This window comes from Jaculus jaculus, chromosome 2 (assembly GCF_020740685.1).
Source record: "Jaculus jaculus isolate mJacJac1 chromosome 2, mJacJac1.mat.Y.cur, whole genome shotgun sequence".
NCBI classification, from domain to species: Eukaryota; Metazoa; Chordata; class Mammalia; order Rodentia; family Dipodidae; genus Jaculus; species Jaculus jaculus.
Window position 1 is genome coordinate 59,278,221 of NC_059103.1, and position 20,133 is coordinate 59,298,353.

General features: G+C 41.9%; 1 protein-coding gene across 1 annotated transcript in view; it reads left to right on the top strand.

Moving 5' to 3' along the window:
- Positions 1 to 20,133, top strand: part of Dcdc2c (doublecortin domain containing 2C) — a 122,863-nt gene that overhangs the window by 95,108 nt on the left and 7,622 nt on the right. The window contains exons 5-9 of the mRNA XM_045143510.1: positions 3,107 to 3,244; positions 7,645 to 7,687; positions 15,292 to 15,418; positions 16,654 to 16,754; positions 19,759 to 19,827. Of these exons, the coding sequence (XP_044999445.1) occupies positions 3,107 to 3,244; positions 7,645 to 7,687; positions 15,292 to 15,418; positions 16,654 to 16,754; positions 19,759 to 19,827 (478 nt within the window). The remainder of the gene's footprint in view (positions 1 to 3,106; positions 3,245 to 7,644; positions 7,688 to 15,291; positions 15,419 to 16,653; positions 16,755 to 19,758; positions 19,828 to 20,133) is intronic.

Genomic DNA, 20,133 nt, shown 5'->3' on the forward strand with positions numbered 1-20,133 from the left:
TTCAATGGGATTCTTGTTGTTTTCCTCCTTTCTGGCTGATCTTGGTCTCTCCTGTTTCTCCACTGTGTCTAAGAATAACCCATGCTCCTTCACTTTTCAGAAGAAGAGTATTTTGCTATGGTTTTGCTTAAATCCCTCCATAGGCTTGTTCGGCATGGCTCCTATGTTACCATCTTACCTGGAAGTCTGCACCACATCTTTTTATTGATTCATCAGTTGACGGTCATGTAGGCTGGTTCCATTTTGTAGCTGTTGTGAATAGAGTAGCAATAAACAGGAACAAGTAAATATCTCTATAGTAAAGTGTGGAATCCCTATGATATATGCTCAAGTGTGGTATAGCTTGTTCACATGCTCGATCAATTTTTAGCTTTTCTATTCTTTTTTTTTTTTTTTTTTTGGTTTTTCGAGGTAGGGTCTCACTCTGGCTCAGGCTGACCTGGAATTCACTGTGTAGTCTCAGGGTGGCCTCGAACTCTCGGCGATCCTCCTACCTCTGCCTCCCAAGTGCTGGGATTAAAGGCGTGCGCCACCACACCCGGCTTAGCTTTTCTATTCTTTATTAAAAATCCTTTTATTTATTTATTTGCAAGCAGAGAGAGACAGAGAAAAGGGCACTCTATGGCCTCCAGATACTTTAAATGAACTACACATGCATATGCCACATTGTGCATTTGGCTTTATGTGGATACTGGGGAATTGAGCCCAGGTCATTAGACTTTTCAGGCAAGTGCCTTAACTTCTTTGCTATTGCTTTAGCCCCTAATTTTTGCTTTTTGAGAAACCTTTAAACTGATTTTTATATGTTTCTTAGTGCCATCAACAGTGGACGAGTGTCTGTCCCTCTATCCTCACACCCTTGCCAGAATTTGTTTTCTTGATGATTGCCACTCTGTTTAGAATGAATTAGAATCCCAAAGTAGCTTTAATTTGCATTTTGTGATGGATAAAGATGTCAAACACTTTTAAAAATACTTATCAATCAGCTTGGCATGGTGGCGCATGCCTTTAATCCCAGCACTCGGGAGGGAGAGGTAGGAGGATCACCGTGAGTTCAAGGCCACCCTGAGACTATATAGTGAATTCCAGGTCAGCCTGAACTAGAGTGAGAGTCTACTTCAAAAAATCAAATAAAAACTTATTAATCATTTATATTTCTTGTTTTATAGAACCCTTTGCTTGGTTCCATAGCACAGTTTTGGGTTGGTTTATTTGCTTCTTTCTATTTAGTTTTTGAGTTCTTTGTATATTCTAGATATTAATTCTCTATCAGATTAGTATAGTGTAGCTGGAAAAAACTTTCTTCCATTCTGTAGGTTTCCTCTTCACCTAGTTAACTGTTTCACAGGATCATCTCGGCAGATATAGAAAAGGCCTTTGACCAAGTCCAGCATTTCTTCATGATAAAATCACTGGAAAGAATAGAAATAGAGGGATTTCAACATATCAAGACTGTTTAAGGAAATTTATAGGAAACACCATGCTAAGTGAAGGAAATCTTGAAGCATTTATACTAAGATTTGGAGCAAGACAGGATATACACTTTCTCAACTTACTATTTCATATAATGCTTGAAGTCTCAGTGTTGAAGTTACCTTCTTGTTGTTTGCCAAAAACACCTGAACAAAAGCAGATGATGGGAGGAAAGGGTTTATTTTGGGTTACAGACTTGAGAGAAAACTCCATGATGGCAAGGGAAAATGTGGCATGAGGAGAGAATGGACAGTACCTCCTGGACGACATCAGGTAGACAACAGCAACAGTAGAGTGTGCTAAACACTGGCAAGGGGAAGCTAGCTATAAAATCCATAAGCTCACTCCCAACACCTGTGTTAACAGTTTTCATTACTGTATCAAAATATTCATCTTAATATGGAGAAAGGTTTGTTTTGGTACAATCTCAGGGTTTCATTCCATTGTTGATAGATGAGGCAACATATTATGGTTGAAGTACATGGCAGAGGAAACTGCTTGCCTCCTCATGGCCAAAAAGTGAAGGAAAGGAAGAGTAGGGGTTGGGGTTTTGATACCCACTTTACGTGCAGGACTCAGTGATCTAACTTCTTTGCAGTAGTCTTCACCTTCTAGAGGTTCCACCACCTCCAAGTAGTGCAACCAAGCCTTCAATGCATAGGCCTTTGGGGACATCCAACATGCAAACTACAGTAGAACCTGAGCATTTTGCCCCCATTTTGTATTTTAAGGGTTTTTGCACACCTTGCCTTTGGAGAGCAGTGACTTTCTTATTTATATTTTTATGCAGTGCAATACATCTTCAATGTCTTGTGTATGACAGACTCAAACCCGCCCTAAGTAAGTGAATTAGACAGTGAACACTCACAAAGAGTAGTGATTCAAGTTTTTGTTTATGGTAACACATCGCACTATTTACTAATAGATGCTGGTTCATTTCAAAAGTATTGTTATAACAATATAAGCTGTTGCAATCAGGTTTGTATTGCTGGCAGAAATCACCTGAGCAAGAGCAGTTTTTGGGAAAAAAGGGTTTTTTATTTTGGCTTACAGACTCAAGGGGAAGAAGCTCCATGATGGCAGGGAAAATGATGGCTTTGTCAGAGGGTGGACATCACCCTCTGGCCAGCATAAGGTGGACAATAGCAATAAGAGAGTGTGCCAAACACTGGCAAGAGATCACTGGCTATAATACCTATAAGCCCACCCCCAACAATACACTGCCTCCTAGAGGCATTAATTCCTAAATCTATATCAGCTGGGAACCTAGCATGCAGAACACATAAGTTTATAGGGGACACCTGAGTCAAGCTACCACATAGGCCAATTTGAATTAATTTAAGATGCTACTAGTTAAAATTAATTGAATACCAAACTAGCCCTTACTATGTTCTCCAGAGCCTCTGAACATTTGTATATAATGAAGTATTGAAGTATATACTTTAATAAGATCTAACAGTGGGAAACACATACCTTCTGGAAGAGCAGCTGCCACAAGGCTGACTTCCCAGTGTGGGACAAACTTGCTGGTGGGTCTGTGACACATTGTGATAATAGCTACATCATAGAAAGTATCCCAGGCCCATTTGCCTCAGCTCTCAATTTCCTATTCATTTCTTCTCTATATATGCAGATTGTTCACTATGGATGGGCATCTTTTGGACAACTCAAAGGATTTGCAAGACAATTATTTTTACGTTGCCGCAGGACTGGAGACCTTCAAATATTTTCCTTATTGGAGGTCCCCTCGTGTCCCCAGTGAGATCCAGCAGTGAGTAAACTTGTGCTTCCTGAATACTGCTAACATTTTATGCTTTATGTCCAGTTTAGCTGCTGGCTACTTTTCTGTAGCAAAACTTGATGCTTGTACTATATCTACATATGCATAATTTGAATTTTGCATTTCTAAGATCAGGCATCTTTTATGCATTCAGCAGGAGAGTTAGACTCTGCTAAGCCCATCCCCTTTTCCTAGGTGTTTGAGAGTTTTACAGGTCAGTAGCTGAAGTGAATGATGTCACTACAGCTCACAGCATAACTCTGTATTCTTTGGATTTTACTTGCTTTTCCTATCTGAAGTACAGAATTTGTTCAGGCCTTCAACCCCCTGTGTAAAAAAGCCATGATTTGGCTGGAGAGATGGCTTAGCTTTTAAGGCACTTGCCTGCAAAGTCTAAAGACCCAGGTTCAATTCCCCAGAACCCACATGAGCCAGATGCACATGGGGACACATGCATCTGGAGTTTGCAGTAGATAAAAGCCCTAGCATGCCTATTCTCTCTCTCTCTCCTTCTCTCTGCCTAATAACTAAAAATTAAAAAACATTAAAACCCATGAATTTCATAGCAGACTGCAGACACATTCAGGAGAGTACAGGGAGTGTACTTGTGGATGTCAGAGATAAATAGAAAGAAGATGAAAGTATTAGTGGAGAAACTGCTAGTCTCCCTCTAGAGATCAAGAAATTTCCCTTCTTTGGATTGTGCGCTTGCCTCCAATTTTGACCTCCAGAACATGCCATGTGAGCACCTTTACTTAATCTTGAGTGGGGTTTAGAGCTATCTTAGAGTCATGCCATGATGATATGGGAATTTTGGGGTGTCTTTGAGAGTGTCAGAGTCTTTCTCAGCTCTTGGGTGGGTAATCACTTAGAAGCTAGGGTATTGGACACTCATGGTCACACAGCTTACACTGAATTAGTGACCTCTGGATTCTTGTCTTAGGAATTTTGACAAATGAAACCCAGCAGACCCGAGGATAAAATTTAGAAAGATTTTATTTTAGAATTTATAGAGTTTATAGAGCTTAAAGAGAAGGAAAGAATACAGACTCTAGAGAAAGCAAGATGTGGTTCCCAGAAAATGGGAAAGCCCACCTAGAGAACCAGATTGGCATCTTTTAAGTGAGTCTGCTGGATGGGGTCAATGACATTCCTCGCTTCTACTTTCAGGGGTCCTTCTATCCTTTACCTGTTACACAGGCTTTACCCCAAGGCAGGCAGGTTTTGCATTTGGCCCTGAACTTCTTCCCTACTGCCCACTGAGGCTTGCATGGACTGTGAAGTGGCATACAGAGTCTTCCCTGTTAACTTTCCTTGGAAAGTCCAGAGGTTGAAGGGAGGTCATATGGCTTATATTCCTGGAAGGAACCACCTTAGCTACTTTCTTCAAGAAATCTCACAGTGCCTCCTTCCTTTTAAGGATGTATCTGCATATGAAGCCACACTGTTTCCATCTCCAGATGTTGGTGGGATTGGATATAACACTAAATTTCTGATAACTTCTGTTATTTTCAATGCAAACAATGTCATAGTGGGTGACCCCCAGCAGCTATAGCTTCTGACCTGACTGAGCTCCTGTGCTAGAAATACTGAGGGTCAGGCTATACCAGGCTCAACTGCCTTAGCAAGGAGGTAATGGGAAGAACAGATAGTTTTGGAAGGGTCTCACTGATTCCTGCCACAACATATGACCTGGGCAGTCAGGACCCATTCTCTATCTTCTTTGGGATAAAGAAGTCAATATGGTGTATAAAGAGTAATAAACAGATCATTAATTAAATGAGGTAATGGATATAAAAGTATGTTTAAAATACAAAATTGTATAAATTAATATCATTAAAATACATAAACTAGAATAGTGAATAATAATCAGTGAGAATTTATGCTAAATAACCCAAAATAATGAGTTTATGGTTCTTGTGCTTTGCAGAACCTTCAGTTACTTTTTTTTGGCCTCTTTAAGGCAAAACACAATGATGGAACAGGTTGTCACAAAACCTTCAAGAAAATAGTTGTCAAGTCACAGAGTGAATCATAAAATAGTATCATTTTAGTAGTAGATGAGCACATCTATTGTGTGTGGTGGTTTTATTCAGGTGTCCCCCATAAACTTTGGTGTTCTGGATGCTACATTCCCCAGCTGAAGGCAATTGGAAATTAAAGCCTCCTGGAGGCGGTGTATTGTTGGGAGCGGGCTTATGGGTGTTATAGCCAGTTTCCCCTTGCCAGTGTATGGCACACTTTCCTGTTGCTATTGTCCACTTTATGTTGGCCAGGGGGTGATTTTCACCCTCTGCTCATGCCATCGTTTTCCCCTGCCATCGTGGAGCTTCCCCTGGAGCCTGTAAGTCAAAATAAACCTTTTTTTTTCTCCAAAAGTTGTTGTTGGTCAGGTGATTTCTACAAGCAATGCGAACCTGACTGCAACAGTGTGTGTCAATGTAAATAACTAGAACATGGCATCATAAGTGTACTTTTCAGTACATGAGTAAACTTGTGAAATGACTAGAGTAAGTAGGTGATAAACACATGAAAATGAGATAAAATGAGTATATAGTTTTGAAAAAAGAGAAAAAAAATCAAGAGTGCTTATGAATAACCCGAGGTAATATGTAAGAAAGCACTTGATATAAATTTAGAGCATGCCTTCTGAAATGTGTGTTGTTGTAATGCTCTTCTTCATACAGAGTTCAAAATATACTGATTTAAATCTTCAGATTTTTTCTGTCCTAGATGAAGCCCTGGCATTAAATGGAGGCCGAGTCAGTTAAAGTGGTGGCAGGGCTCTGATCATAGGCCTGTGCCCCGTAGAGGTGTCTCTAGAGCCCTTGGGAGTGGGTCAGGCCTTTGGGGCAGGTCCCTACACTCTGAGCCATTGTCCAGATCACCTGTGCTGAATGTCTGGCTCTTTCTCTTCTGCAGATGTGGCAGCACTTGGGCATGTGGCTGTCAGTGTTTCCTGTTGGTTCTGCTGCCTTTGCTGTGTGGACATGGTCTGACAGGCCCTTTCCTCAGATGGTTGGGTGCAGTTTTTAAGTGGACACAGAGCCCTTTACCATGCTGATGGTGTTCCTGGTTTGTGGGTCTCCCTGAGGTGAGCAGCTCGGGGGCACAGCACCTGTGGGATATGTCATCCTTCTCATGTGGTCCTGATTGGTGCCTAGAACACATTTACTTCAGATGGGGCTATGAGCACTCAATAGATCCTTCCTTAGATTTCCCTCTGTCAGTTCTTTCTGTGTTCATTGCTGGAAACAAGGAGCAAAAAGTGCCATTTCATATTTCCCTGTAGGACACAACAGGTGGTGCAAACAGCATGGTTTACTTTCAGAGGACATATGCAGAGGTCTGCATTCCCTTTCTTCTCACCTTTAGTAGCTCACACACCTTCTTTCCTCAGCAAGCTTGGACCTCACCATAGCCAGGACCAATGGCTCTCTCCTCCACTCGTGCTCCTTAGCCACTGGTGAAGGTACAGAAGGTTGACAGCCAGGCTTTCAGGTCAGTGCCTGGCAAGAGTGGTATATGTTTCTCATTTTTACGAACTGAATTCATTTCTGGTGACACTAATGGCAAGGCTTCCCTGTGAGTTCAGTCAGAAGCTTCTGCTCCCCACACATGTCTGCCCACTGTGTTTTATCATGTCTTTCATCCATTCATCATTGTGCTCTGGATGGAGCTCAGTAGCAGCTTAAATATCTTTCTCTCTTGTCAAAGACATTGAGGTTTATCAGTGATGTGCAGATTCTGAGAGCCAATGTCTACTCTGTGGGTACAGTCAAGCTAGAGTGGTGGTGCTGGGTGAGTAGTATGCCCAGTGAGAATGGCGGTTGCTGGAGGATGTTCCAGTGCCCAGGAGCTAGGAATAGGCATGAAAGTGTGCAGAGGGGCCAGTCTAACCAGATGGTGTTTGGCAGGAGGGGAACAGCCAGGTTTGGATGGGGTGTGAATTTTAGTTCGGTCAGTGGTCATCTCTGGAACATGGAGTAAAACCCAAATGTCTTAGGCTTTGGTTCCTTGTGAGGCAGTGAGCAGGGTGCTTTCTTTACTTGGTTATGGTGAAAAGAAATACCATATGGTGAAGAAAACATACTTGAGAAAGTTTTGATATGTTAACAGTATTAGGCTACTTCCAATATCATACAGAAACCACAGGGCAAAATTGTCTGTAATAATGCTATTCTTGGGGCAAATGGCACCCTAATAAATGGGAACCCATCTGCCTTTCAAATATCCCTGGGTCCTTTCCATTACTGAGCCAGGAAATGAGCTATGAACCCTGGTCTTCTTTGGCTCTACTCTAGGTCAAGGATACTCTCTACAGTTTATAAAGTCAAAAGTGGTCTGGGTTGAGCTTAAATGTTACCATTTGACTGTCTTCTGTCTTTTAGGAGGTACGCAGACATTGAAAAATTCTCACAAAAGAAGAAAAAAGTAAGTTAAAAAGAGAGTGATCTATTACTCATTCTGTTATCTCCTACCTTGACAAGGATGTGTCCAGTGATGAGGGTCCTGAGTGACAAGCAGCTTCTTGGGCTCTGTGTCAGAGCCTGGCTCCACGAGGGAGGGAGGAGGAGGTTAGAGTTCTTTTAGGAGTTAGAAGAGGCACAAGAAAGCATCTGGAATACAGCATAGCAGGCAGTGTGAAGATGAAAATAGAAAGGAGGTTTTATGTGACAGGTAAGAAACAGCCACATTTGGCAATGGTGGGCGTGGCCTCTGGTGGGGACTGTGAGGGCACCATTCTGGGTAGGTGTGGTGACTGAGCAAGGCTCTGCTTGTGTTTGTGTGTTTATCTGCACGGAATTTTATATAAGCCATTAAGCATGAGCATGGATGACAAGGAAGTGTCAAGGAGATGGGGTTGGAGAGGAAGACAGAAGCCAGATTCCAGAGATTTACCAGTTCATACATTGTGTATCAGTTCTTTTCTTGTAGCTGGGATCAAATACCCAATCAGAAGCAACTTAAGGAAGGAAAGTTTTTTTTTTTTTTTTTCCGTTTGTTTGTTTTTGTTTTTGGCTTACAATTTTGAGGGAGGGCATACATTATTGTGAGAAACGCTGGCATTAGCAGGAAGCTTGCCAGTATCACATTGACACGTCTATCCCTCTTTAAGATACAAAGGGACATCTGATATATTTTGTGGGACCTAAGAAAAGGTGGTAAGCATATATAGTTGAAGCCATCAATTTCAGTAGTATATGCTATCTATTATATGTAATGATACATAGTGTATGCTCTGTAAGCCGTCCTTATGCCTAAAGACTTAAAACAAGAAATTTGCTTCATTTCTTTAAATTTTGGATAAGGCCTGTCTTACTGTCTCCAGAGCGCATTTGTATCTTCCCTAGGTCAGGGAGGGGTACTTCATTTCACCTCATTGCAGTGCTCAGGGTTAAAGGGGCACAGGCAGTTGACCGTAGCAGATCTTGCTTGGTTTGTGCTTCTTGCTCTGTGTGAGCACATCCCTTGTAACCTAATTTCAAGACTGAGTCATATATTTCTATTATTTATTTATTATCTTTTTTTTTGGTGGTAGGAAGCTTTTTATTTATTTAATTTAATTTTTATTAACATTTTCCATGATTATAAAATAAATCCCATGGTAATACCCTCCCTCCCCCCACACTTTCCCCTTTGACATTCCACTTTTTTTTTTATAGGTAATGATAATTTTTTTCCCAACAGGAAAAATATATTACTTTTAATGATAATTGATAGAATAATAACAAGAATAAATTAAAATATAGAAATTATTATGTCTGACTGAAATCCTACCATGATTCTGTCAGAGGTAGTTCCTTTTATTTATTTATTTTTTTTTTATTAGTTTTTTATTCTGCAAGGACAGGCAGTTTGGTACCATTATTAGGCTCATCCATGACCTATTCCCTCCCCATTGGCCCCTCCTTGTTGAGGTATATGGGTCATGCATTGTGGGGTTAGCCCCCAGTTATTGGTATGATAAATGTCTCTGTATATCATGACCCAACATGTAGCTCTGACATTCTTTCCGCCCCCTCTTCCGCAAAATTTCCCTGAGCCATGTTGGGTTCATTTTTGGTCTGCTTCAGTGATGAGGTGCTGGGGGCCTCTGGGACTCTGGGTCTCTAATTTGGTAGGCATTGAGTTTTCTCTGTGTTGGTCTCCTTCCCCCTTGTGCTGGTATCCGGTTCATCAGGAAAACAGCACCCTTGCTTGTTTCGCCAATTTTCTTAGTTTCAGTCAGAGCCCTTTTGAGGTATGATGGGGTGGCTCTCTCCTTAGGATCTGCATCTATCTGAAAAAGAGAAGCAGATTCTCCAATGGAGAGTAAGTTAGTACCAGGTCAAATGAGATAACCCTTACTTTTTTTTATAGAGAGTTTAATAGGTGTAGGCCCTTTTGTACCCCATGATTGATGGTAACTTGATATTGGAGAGTGGTCTTATGTTTGGATATGGTTCTGACTTGTTTCCCAGTTCCGGCTATGGGTCTCGTACCACTGAGGGGATCAGTTAGCCAAATCAAGAGCAGTTGGTTCCCCACTATGGCTGTGTGCCACTATTGTACTTGTGTGGGCATCACAACAGGTTATTTGCTGCTACATAGGTTGGACCATGAGTTGCTTGGACATATATTGGTCATTTCCCCCAGTCACCCAATGTAGCACCTTCTGGCACTAGACACACTGACTGTCTGGGGACTGACTCTCTCCTGGCTTCCAGCCATGCCATTCCATTTTACGTGTCAGATGCGTATGGAGTCTTCAGCAATAGGGTCTTACCACTGACCATTGGTGGGTCATCAAGTACTCTGACAGAAATCTGTCATTCTTTTAGGAAACCTTGTAGGTTTCTCTGATCAAAAGCTCATTTTGGGTGATAGCCCCATGCTGGTACTAGGAGTTACAGGTCAGTGCCCCCTAGGAAATGAGGGAAAAAGGTAACTTATATATAGGAGTTAGAGAGGCGAGAGAGAGAGGGAGAGGGAGAGGGAGGGAGGGAAGATGTAGAAGATTTAGGTTGGACTTGATCCTATACTCTCCAGTGTCTTGTGGTTCAGGTGTTTCCTGTATGGGCCTGGTGAAGGTTCAGCCATTTGGTCTACCTTTTAGGAAGTAGAATTTTATGTACCATTGTCGTTTTGGTCTAGATTAGTGTTTCCCATCCCTTTGATGCCCTCCGCTCCCTCCCCATCCCTCATAGTATTTAGTCCATGAAATGCTTGCTGGGTATGTAAGGTATCTTGGGTAGATTCAGGTTAGGTGCTGTAGATGAGTGAGACTATGTGTCGATTTTTTTTCTGTGATTGGGTAAGTTCACTGAGAATGATCTGTTCCAGATTCAACCATTTTTCCTCAAATTTCTTGGTGTCATTTTTTTCTTACTGGTGTATAGAATTCCATTGTGTAGATATACCACATCTTAGTTATCCATTCTTCTAGTGATGGACATCTGGGTTGATTTCAGCTCTTAGCTATTACGAATTGAGCCGCTACAAACATGGTTGAGCAAATCTCACTGGCCTGTGGTTTGGAGGTTTTAGGGTAAATGCCCAGTAAGGGAATAACTGGGTCTGTTGGTATGTCTATAATCATCTTTTTCAGGAGTCTTTATATTGCTTTCCAAAGTGGTTGTACCATCCTACATTCCCACCAACAGTGGATGAGTGTTCCTGCTTCTCCACATCCTTGCCAGCATTTATTTTCATTTGATTTTTTGGTGTTTGCTATTCCTATTGGGGTAAGGTGGAATCTCATAGTTCTTTTAATTTGCATTTCTCTGTTGATTAGGGATGATGAACATTTTCTTAAGTGTGTGTTTGCCATTTGTGTTTCTTCCTCTGTGAACTGCCTGTTCATCTCTTTGCCCCATTTTGTGAGTGGGGTATTTGACTTCTTACTGTTTAGATTTTTGAGTTCTTTGTAGATTCTAGAGATTAGGCCTCTATCAGTTGGACAACCTGCAAATATTTTCTCCCATTCTGTGGGTAATCTATTGGCTTTGCTTATTGTATGCTTGTCTGTAGAGAAACTCTTCAGTTTCATATGATACCATTGGTTGAGTGACTGTTTAAGATCATGAGCTATGGGGTTTTGTTAAGGAAGTCTTTTTCCATTTCTATATCATGGAAAGTACTTCCTAAATTTTCTTCCAGTAGTATTTGAGTTTCTGGTCTTATATTGAGGTCTTTGATCCATTTGGATTTGAGTGCAGTTCATGGTGAAATGTGTGCATCAAGTTTGTGTTTCCTGCATGTGGTTATCTAGTTTGTCCAGCACCATTTGTTGAAGATGCTGTCTTTTTTCCAGCCTATATTGTTCGGGACTTTGTCGAGTATCAAGTAGCTATAATTGCTTGACCCAAAGTCCGGTTCCTCAAGTCTATTCCATTCGTCTATACTCCTGTTTTTATGTGAGTACCATGCTGTTTTTATTACTATAGCTTTGTAATATAGCTTTAGACAGGTATGGTGATTCCACCAGAGGTATTTCTTTTGCTGAGGATATGTTTTGATATGCAAGGCCTTCTGGCTTTTCATATGAAATTTGAGATCATTTTTTCTATCTCTGTGAAGAACACTGTAGGGATTTTAATTGGAATTGCATTAAATCTATATATTGCCTTTGGTAGGATTGTCATCTTCACAATGTTAATTCTGCCTATCCAGGAGCATTGGAGGTCTTTCCATCTTCTCAAGTCCTCCTCAATTTCTTTTTTGAGTGTTTTTATGTTTTCTTTGCATAGATCTCTCACTTCCTTGGTTAACGTTATTCCAAGGAATTTTATTTATTTTTTTTGTTGCTATTGAAAATGGGACTATGTCCCTTATTTCTTTCTCTGTATCTTTGTCATTTGCATATAAAATGGTACTGATTTTTGTGCATTGATTTTGTATCCTGCTACTTTGCTATAGGAGTTAATCAGCTTCAGGAATTTGGGGATGGAGTCTCGGGTCTCTTACATATACAATCATGTCATCAGCAAATAGAGCTAACTTAACTTCTTCCTTTCCAAATGGTATCCCTTTTATTTCCTTCTCCTGTCTTATTGCTTGAGCTAGGACTTCCAGTACTATATTGAAAAGCAGAGGTGAGAGAGGACAACCCTGTCTTTTTCCTGATTTTAATGGGAATTCCTCCAGTCTCTCTCCATTAAGTATTATTTGGGCCTTTGGAGGTTTGTATATTGCCTTTATTATGTTAAGATATGTACCAACTATGCCAATTCTCTCCAATGTTTTGATCAAGAAGTGATGTTGTATCTTGTCAAAGGCCTTTTCTGCATCTATTGAAATGATCATGTGTTTTTATGTTTAACCTTGTTTATGTGGTGTATTACATTGACAGATTTCCATATGTTGAACCACCCTTGTGTTCCTGGAATGAATCCCACTTGGTCCAGGTGGATAAGGATTTTGATGTGTTGGATTCATTTTGTGAGGATTTTTTTCAGGATCTTTGCATCTAAGTTCATTAGGGAAATAGGCCGGTAGTTTTCTTTTCTTGTGGCATCTCTGCCTGGTTTTGGAATTAAGGTGATACTAGCTTCACAAAAGGAGTTGTGTAGCTTTTCTTGCTCTTTAATTGTGTGGCACAGTTTATGGAAGATTGGTTTGAGGTCTTCCATGAAGGTTTGATAGAATTCAGCTGAGAAACCATCTGGACCTGGACTCTTCTTTTTGGGGAGGCTTTTTTTTTTTTATTACTTTTTTGATCTCCATGAGTGTGATGGGTTCATTGATGTGATTAAACTGCTCTGAGTTTAGCTTTGATAGATGGTATGCGTCCAGGAATTTATCCATATCCTCTACATTATCCAGTTTTGTGGAGTAGAGGTTTTTGAAATAAGTCCTGATGATTCTCCCAATTTCACTTATGTCTGTTGTGATCTCTCCTTTTTCATTTTGAATTTTGTTAATTTGGAGTCTCTCCTTTTTTTGCTTGATGAAATTGGCCAGGGGTTTGTCAATCTTGTTTATTTTTTTCAAAGAACCAGCTCTTTGTTTTGTCAATTGCCTTAATTATTTCCTTGGTTTCCAATTCATTAATTTCTGCTGTGATTTTAATTATTTCTTTCCTTCTGGAGCTCTTTGGGTTGGATTTTTCTTGTTTTTTTTTTTTTCCAGTGCCTTTTGGTGGATGGTTAGGTTATTCATTTGGGATATTTCTGTCTTTTTTATGAAGGCATTGAGTGCTATGAATTTTCCCCTGAGGACTGCCTTCATTGTGTCCCATAAGTTTTGGTATGATGTGTTCTCATTGTCATTCCCTTCCAGGATTTTTGCAATTTCCTTTTTTATTTCATCCACTATCCATTTATTGCTTAAGAGTGTGCTGTTCATTTTCCAGTTGCCATTGGGATTTTTGGTGGGTCTTTTGTTGTTGATTTCTAGCTATATAGCATTGTGATCTGATATCATGTAAGGAATTATGTCAATTTTCCTAAATATGTGGAGGCAGTCTTTGTGACCCAGTATATGGTCACAAAGTATATGGACGGGGCGCAGGACTATGCACGGACAGCAGCGGGGCATCGGATGGGGCGAGGGACAGCGGTGGGATGCAGGACTGGGTGCAGGACCGTGTGCGGGATGGCAGCGGGGATGGCAGCGGGGCACCGTGGGACGGTGCGCGGGATAGGGCGCAGGATGGCGGGAGGGCTCAACAGCTATTTGGTGAAATGGGTGGTCTATCTGCCTGCGAGGGGATCCATGATTCCCTGATTTCTCCCCTTTTGAGCCCCCCACTGAGAAGAAGACCCAGAAAACCCTTAATTTCTTGCCTTTTCTTCCCTGGGATTTTCAGGGCAGGTGGGCAGTCGCCATCTTGGCCAAAAGTCTATCTTTTGGTGTTTTGAGGCAGGGTCTCACTGTAGCCTAGGCTGGCCTGGAATTCACTGTGTAGTCTCAGGTGGACTTGAACTCCTCTTACCTTTGCCTCCCAAGGGCTGGGTTTAAAATAATGTGCCACCACACCCAGTTGAGTCATACATTTTTGTCACTGTTTTGTAAATATTATTTTAGAGATAATAGGGTATATTTCCTGTCTTCATCTTAGAGGTAAAATATATGAGGAATTTATTTCAAAGCTACTGTTCAGAGATGCTAAGAAGGAATGTGGTTTTTATAATCCTAGCTCCCTCAGATTGTATAAGCACCACGTGCTGGCTTATGTTTCTGCTAAGACCTTGAGTTCCATACTCATGAATATGACCTCAGCTTATAGGAAATCTTAGCACAGACTTGGTTGCTTGTGGGATGAACAAGGGCCTATTTTCAAACTTTAATTTCCACAATGAAGGATAAAACATGGCAGTGTGATTGAATATGATATATCAATGGCAAAAGGCAAATGATTTTAACTTTGACATTTCTTAAGTGACATGGAAAGTTTAAGAGAAATATGTATTTATACATTTGTCTGATTCACTTCCAAATATGTGAATTATGTTCAAAAAAAGAGAAACTGAAAAGAGACCATTTGCAGTATGAAGATGACAGAACAGGGCTGGGAGGGGACTAAGAATCATCTTGGCTTTCCTCTGTGACTGTGCTGTTTTATTTTTAAAATTTATTTGTAAGGGGGGGGGGGAGGGAGGGAGGACACCGGGGCCTCCAGCTTTTGCAAATTCACTCTAGATGCAAACCTGCATGAAAGCTGCCACATACTGACTCTTATGAGAATCCCACCTTGTGTGCAGAGCATCCAGCAGGAACAGATCTAGTGGTTCCTGAGCAGCAGTTCTTCTTAGGCATTCAACTGTGTCCCCAAGGGAGCTAGGGAGTCCCATTGACTCACTCATCCCTAGGGAGCCCCTAATCTCACAAGTGGCAGCCAGGCCACCAGCAGCTAGAAAGCCAGCTGACCTCTTCCAATGGGGAACACTGGGAGGGAGGAGGAAAATAAGGGGGACTGGAGGAAGGCAGTCAGGGAGACTGAGTGAGGCTTCTCAGAGTGGTGTCCTGCCTTTGCCCACTTGAAGAATCAAGGACCCTGTGATTCACCCCTCAGCTGCTCTTAAGACACCTTTCTTTTGAATTTTGCATATTAGGTGGATTCCAAAGGAAAAGAACATCGTAAAAGTGCTATTGTGCTACCTAAGCCCCAAGATTCTGTTTACTATGCCAAGGAGAGAAAGAAGCAAATATTGGTGGAACCATTGCTGGAAACTGGTGCAGGTGATGTGATGCTTCATTTAGCTGTAGTGAATGTAAATGGCACCAGATTAAGTGTATGAGTGTGTGCTGTAAGTGTCCCTGTATCAGATGTGAGTGTGTGTATGGTGTGTGGGTTTTAGACAAAGGTCATGCAGCAAAATCTCCTTGTAACTATTCCATTTATTCATGAGATGCTCAGCTGTGGGGCAGTGGTAGATATAGAGGAGCAACAAAATTTCAAAGCTGAAGGAGATGGGATCCTCTAAGTAGGAAGCCTCCAAAATACAGCATTAAAAAAAAAAAAAACAAAAAACAGTTCGCTATTTATGTGTACACAAGGGCTCTAGATAGTCTTGTGGTAAGGATCAATATCAAACAAGTGCATCTATCAAGGAGACCTTAAACATGGAATCCGTCTACATTATTCATGTGTATCTTTTTTTAATATTTTTATTTATTTTTATTTATTTATTTGAGAGCGACAGACACAGAGAGAAAGACAGATAGAGGGAGAGAGAGAGAATGGGCGCACCAGGGCTTCCAGCCTTTGCAAATGAACTCCAGACGCGTGCGCCCCTTGTGCATCTGGCTAATGTGGGACCTGGGGAACTGAGCCTTGAACCGGGGTCCTTAGGCTTCACAGGCGAGTGCTTAACCGCTAAGCCATCTCTCCAGCCCTCATGTGTATCTTTTGAGATAGAGAGATGTTTAGAAGATATGTCTTCAGACTTGACTTTAAAATGAAATAATTTAGGATATTCCCTTACCATGGCTGCTACTATCCTCACTATTTACACCATTAGCATTACTTCAGTCTTGCTTGGTGCCCAGGACATGTGAAACCATTGTTGTGGTACATGCATCTCTTCCCCATGGTGGGTAGGGGCCTTCAAATTCCTATAGCAGCTACCTGTAGAGAAGGCATGAAGGTGATGGGAAAGGCCCTTTATTTTTTGCAACATCTTGACACTGTTGGAAGCCCTTGGGCACAGAGATGCTTGGAGCTTCCAGGGTTCAGGATCTTCCTGGAGGTAGACACTAGAATGATGCTACAGAAATTGAGACTCATTGAGCTGAAACTTCTACAAAAGCAAAAGCAAAGGGTGAGAAGGAGATAGAGTTGGAGGTGGAAGGGTATGGGTACCTAGATGCCTGGCTGGGCTTGATGACACAGGAGGTTCAGGGGCTACAGAGGTTTGGAATTTTGGTTTGGTTCACTTTCTTAGTTTGAAGAACCCACCTGTTTCTTTCCTCAGAAGGTGACGTGTATAAAGCACGGATTCGCAATAAGGATGAGCAAGAGGTGCTGGATGTCAGGGATGACCCAGAGGTGAAGGTGGAGGTACCAGTGGACCAGGTGGGTATCAGGGGCTGGAATCTCCTTGACTGGCATTTTGGAGTCAAGTGGGTGCTTCAGTTATACATGTTATGGCGAGGCACCAGGTTGCTGCTAAGAGGAACAGAAGTTGTTCCTGAGCCTTGATCATTTTAGTGGTGACAAGTCTTTTGAGGCACCATGAGGAAACCTTCTGCACATCTGTATCCAGCCCTCCTCACAGCCAGGGAGAAGCCCCTGAGGCCTAGTGGCCTCATCAGTTATCTTTTCTGGTGTCTAGAGTGAGGTCTAGCTTCCCTGAATAGCATGACTGTTCCTTGAAAAGTAGTTGAGTTTTACGTTTTAAGCAAGGAGCAAGCTAAGGAATGGCTCTAAAATAGGCAGTAGTCATGTCTTCTCATGAGTGTTTATCTATCCACATGAGCCTTTCTCCATGACAGGAACACTGTCTTGTCTTTGTGCTCATGGCTTCTCCTCTGAGCTTTGGACCAGGGGCTTCTGACTCCTAGAGTATCTTGAAAACCTTGGGTCCCTTCCCACTTCTCCCACCCTCACTTCCTGTGACCTTACTCCTAAAGAAGCATATGTACGGAGTGGCCTTTCTACAGCTTCTCCCTTTCTTGTTTCATCTGGCTTTGGGCCATGATGGCAGCAGACATTCATGAACTCCCTGACAGCTACACCTTGCATGCTCCCCAGTTTTTTAAATTTATTTTTTTATCAACAACTTCAATAATTATAGAAAATAAACCATGGTAATTCCCTCCCCCCACTTTCCCCTTCACAACTCCACTCCCCATCATATCCCTTCCCCCTCTTAGTCTCTTTTATTTTGATGTAATCATCTTTTCCTCCTACTATGATGGTCTTGTATAGGTATGGCTAGGTACTGTGAGGTCATGGATATTCAAACCATTTTGTGTTTGGAAAAGAGTACATTGTAAGCAGTCCTACCCTTCCTTTGGCTTTTACATTCTTTCTGTCATCTTTTCCTCAATGGACCCTGAGCCTTGGAAGGTGTAATAGAGGTGTTTCAGTACTGAGCACTCCTCTGTCACTTCTCAGGTGCCTTTTGAGTCATCCTAGGGTTACTGCCATCTGAAAAGAGAAGCTTCTCTAAGTAAAAGTGAGAGTAGCATTAATAGCTCCCCAGTGGTTTTTTTTTTTTTTTTTCGAGGTAGGGTTTCACTCCAGCTCAGGCTGGCCTGGAATTCACTATGTAGTCTCAGGGTGGCCTCGAACTCATGGTGATCCTCCTACCTCTGCCTCCTGAGAGCTGGGATTAAAGGCGTGCTTCACCATGCGCGGCACTCCTCAGTTTTTTACACACTGACTTCACCTCCAGCAGACAGCATCAGCCTCTCTTGTCAAAATGCTCTCTTCTTCCTGCCAGAGTGTTTTTGACTTTCCATCTGTTTCTAGCCACTCCTCCTTCCTCTTTCTAGGCCTCTGCTCTTCTACCTACCAGCAAATGTTGGGGTTCAGTGAAAAAAACTGGACTGGGGCATCTTTTTGTCTCATTCAAAGTCTACCTTTCTCTTTCATGGTATAAAATTCTGTATCCCAATAGCTTTTGTTATCTTTGTAGACCTCTCCCACCTAGACATCTACTGGGCTTATGTCAGATACCTCGGCAGGATGATAATGTGAGCAAGGTTTCCTTTTCCACCTCCCCAGACTTTTATCCCTACTTGTCTCTGAGGGTTTGTGTGATGCCTCCATCTAGCCAGGCAAACAGAAGAAAAGGTAAAAGGTGTTTCTGAGTCTCATCTTTCAATTCTTCCATATCCAGATCATCCCAAGCACTGTCAGTGTTTCCTACCCCATGCCTCTGGCTGCACCAATTACTCCATTCACCTGGCAGCCTCTCTCAGACTGTTCTCTACATTCCACTTGCTCCCTGTGCTCTATCTCCATAGCCCATGAGGGCTGTGCTTCCTCCTTCAGCAGGCTTCACACATGCTGTACGATGCACTGGCATGCATTAACAGTCCCTCCCATTTTAAAGTAGTAGTCACTCAACAAAGGAAGTCTTTCATCAGGTTTTCATAAATAATGTTCCTCCTTTGCCTCATGTACCCTCATTATCACAATTGTAGATTTACATTTAACTGGTAGAAACTTCATGTTTGTTTCCTCACAAGACTGTGAGCTTCTTGAAGACCATGTTTGTTTGTACTCAGTAATGCTGTGTCTCAAGCATTGTGGGGCTCAATGTGGCAGGGTTTCTATATTTGTTGACCAATGAATAAAATAATGGTTGGTATCACATCAATTATTCTCTGAAATGTTTTGAAAAGCTGATTTTTATGTTGTTTGAACAGCCCCCAGAGAGCATATATAAAAACTATAGGACTGTAACATACATGTTATGGTGGTCTGACTTTTTAGAAAGCTTGAGTAACTGAGGCCCAGACTGGTAGGATATGAACACACATCTACACGTCTGCACAGCCACATGGCTTCTCTCTTGTGAATTCTAGGCCAGCTGGCAATAGCTGCTGAGTCCTTGGGGCTTTTCATCATTTTAGCTCAGGTGTAGCAATGTGACCTTCCTTTTTCTGTCAGTGGGGTGGTTCCAGGCAGATGCTTGAGTCAGTGTGTGATTTTCCAGACTGTCCTGCTCTGGGTGATGCTGATAAATGAGCAGGGCTCCTGGCCAGCCCTCTATGGACATGTGGTGGATGCATGTGGTTTACTGCAGCTCCATCTGCCTGTCTCTGCTAACACAGATGTTCAAACAAACATGCAGTTCTCCCCAACAGTGGGGAGAGATTCTGAGACCCTGATTTAGATGGCTCTTGGTGGCATAGTAGAATAATTTCTTTAAGCAGGTTGTTATTTCTTTAATGAACCTAAAAATATAAAGCAGACAATCCTGTATTGGAAAAATTACAGTGATTTCTCCATCTCTTTCTATAGAACTGGCCTGGAAACTGCACCGTTTCTCTTGCTTTTTGGATTTTCAGAGTGGCTTGGCACAAATTGACAGTGTCTAAGCCTGTAATGTGTGCTTTCTCCCTAGATGCCAGCAGAAATAGTTAAAGAAGATGAGACGGAAAATGAAAGCATCCCTGATACTGGAGGAAACATGGTGAGCTAGTTTTGTTTTCATTTTATGGTGGGGTCTAAGCAACCTCCTGATCATTCTGATACTGTGAGCAGAGCTCATGTTTCATGGTAAAGGATTCACAGTCACAGGTTAGTTCCAGAGCACAAATAGGCACCAGAGTGAAAGCACAGTGTGTTTCCTGGGAAGACCGTATCTCGGATTGGGTCCCTTGCATGCAAGGAGTTGGGGGATGAGAGTCAACCTATGATTTCTCTACTTGTTCTAATTACCCTTTGCTGCACGTCCTGTCACAGTCCTATAAACTTGTCCCCAACAAGTTTCAGGGTG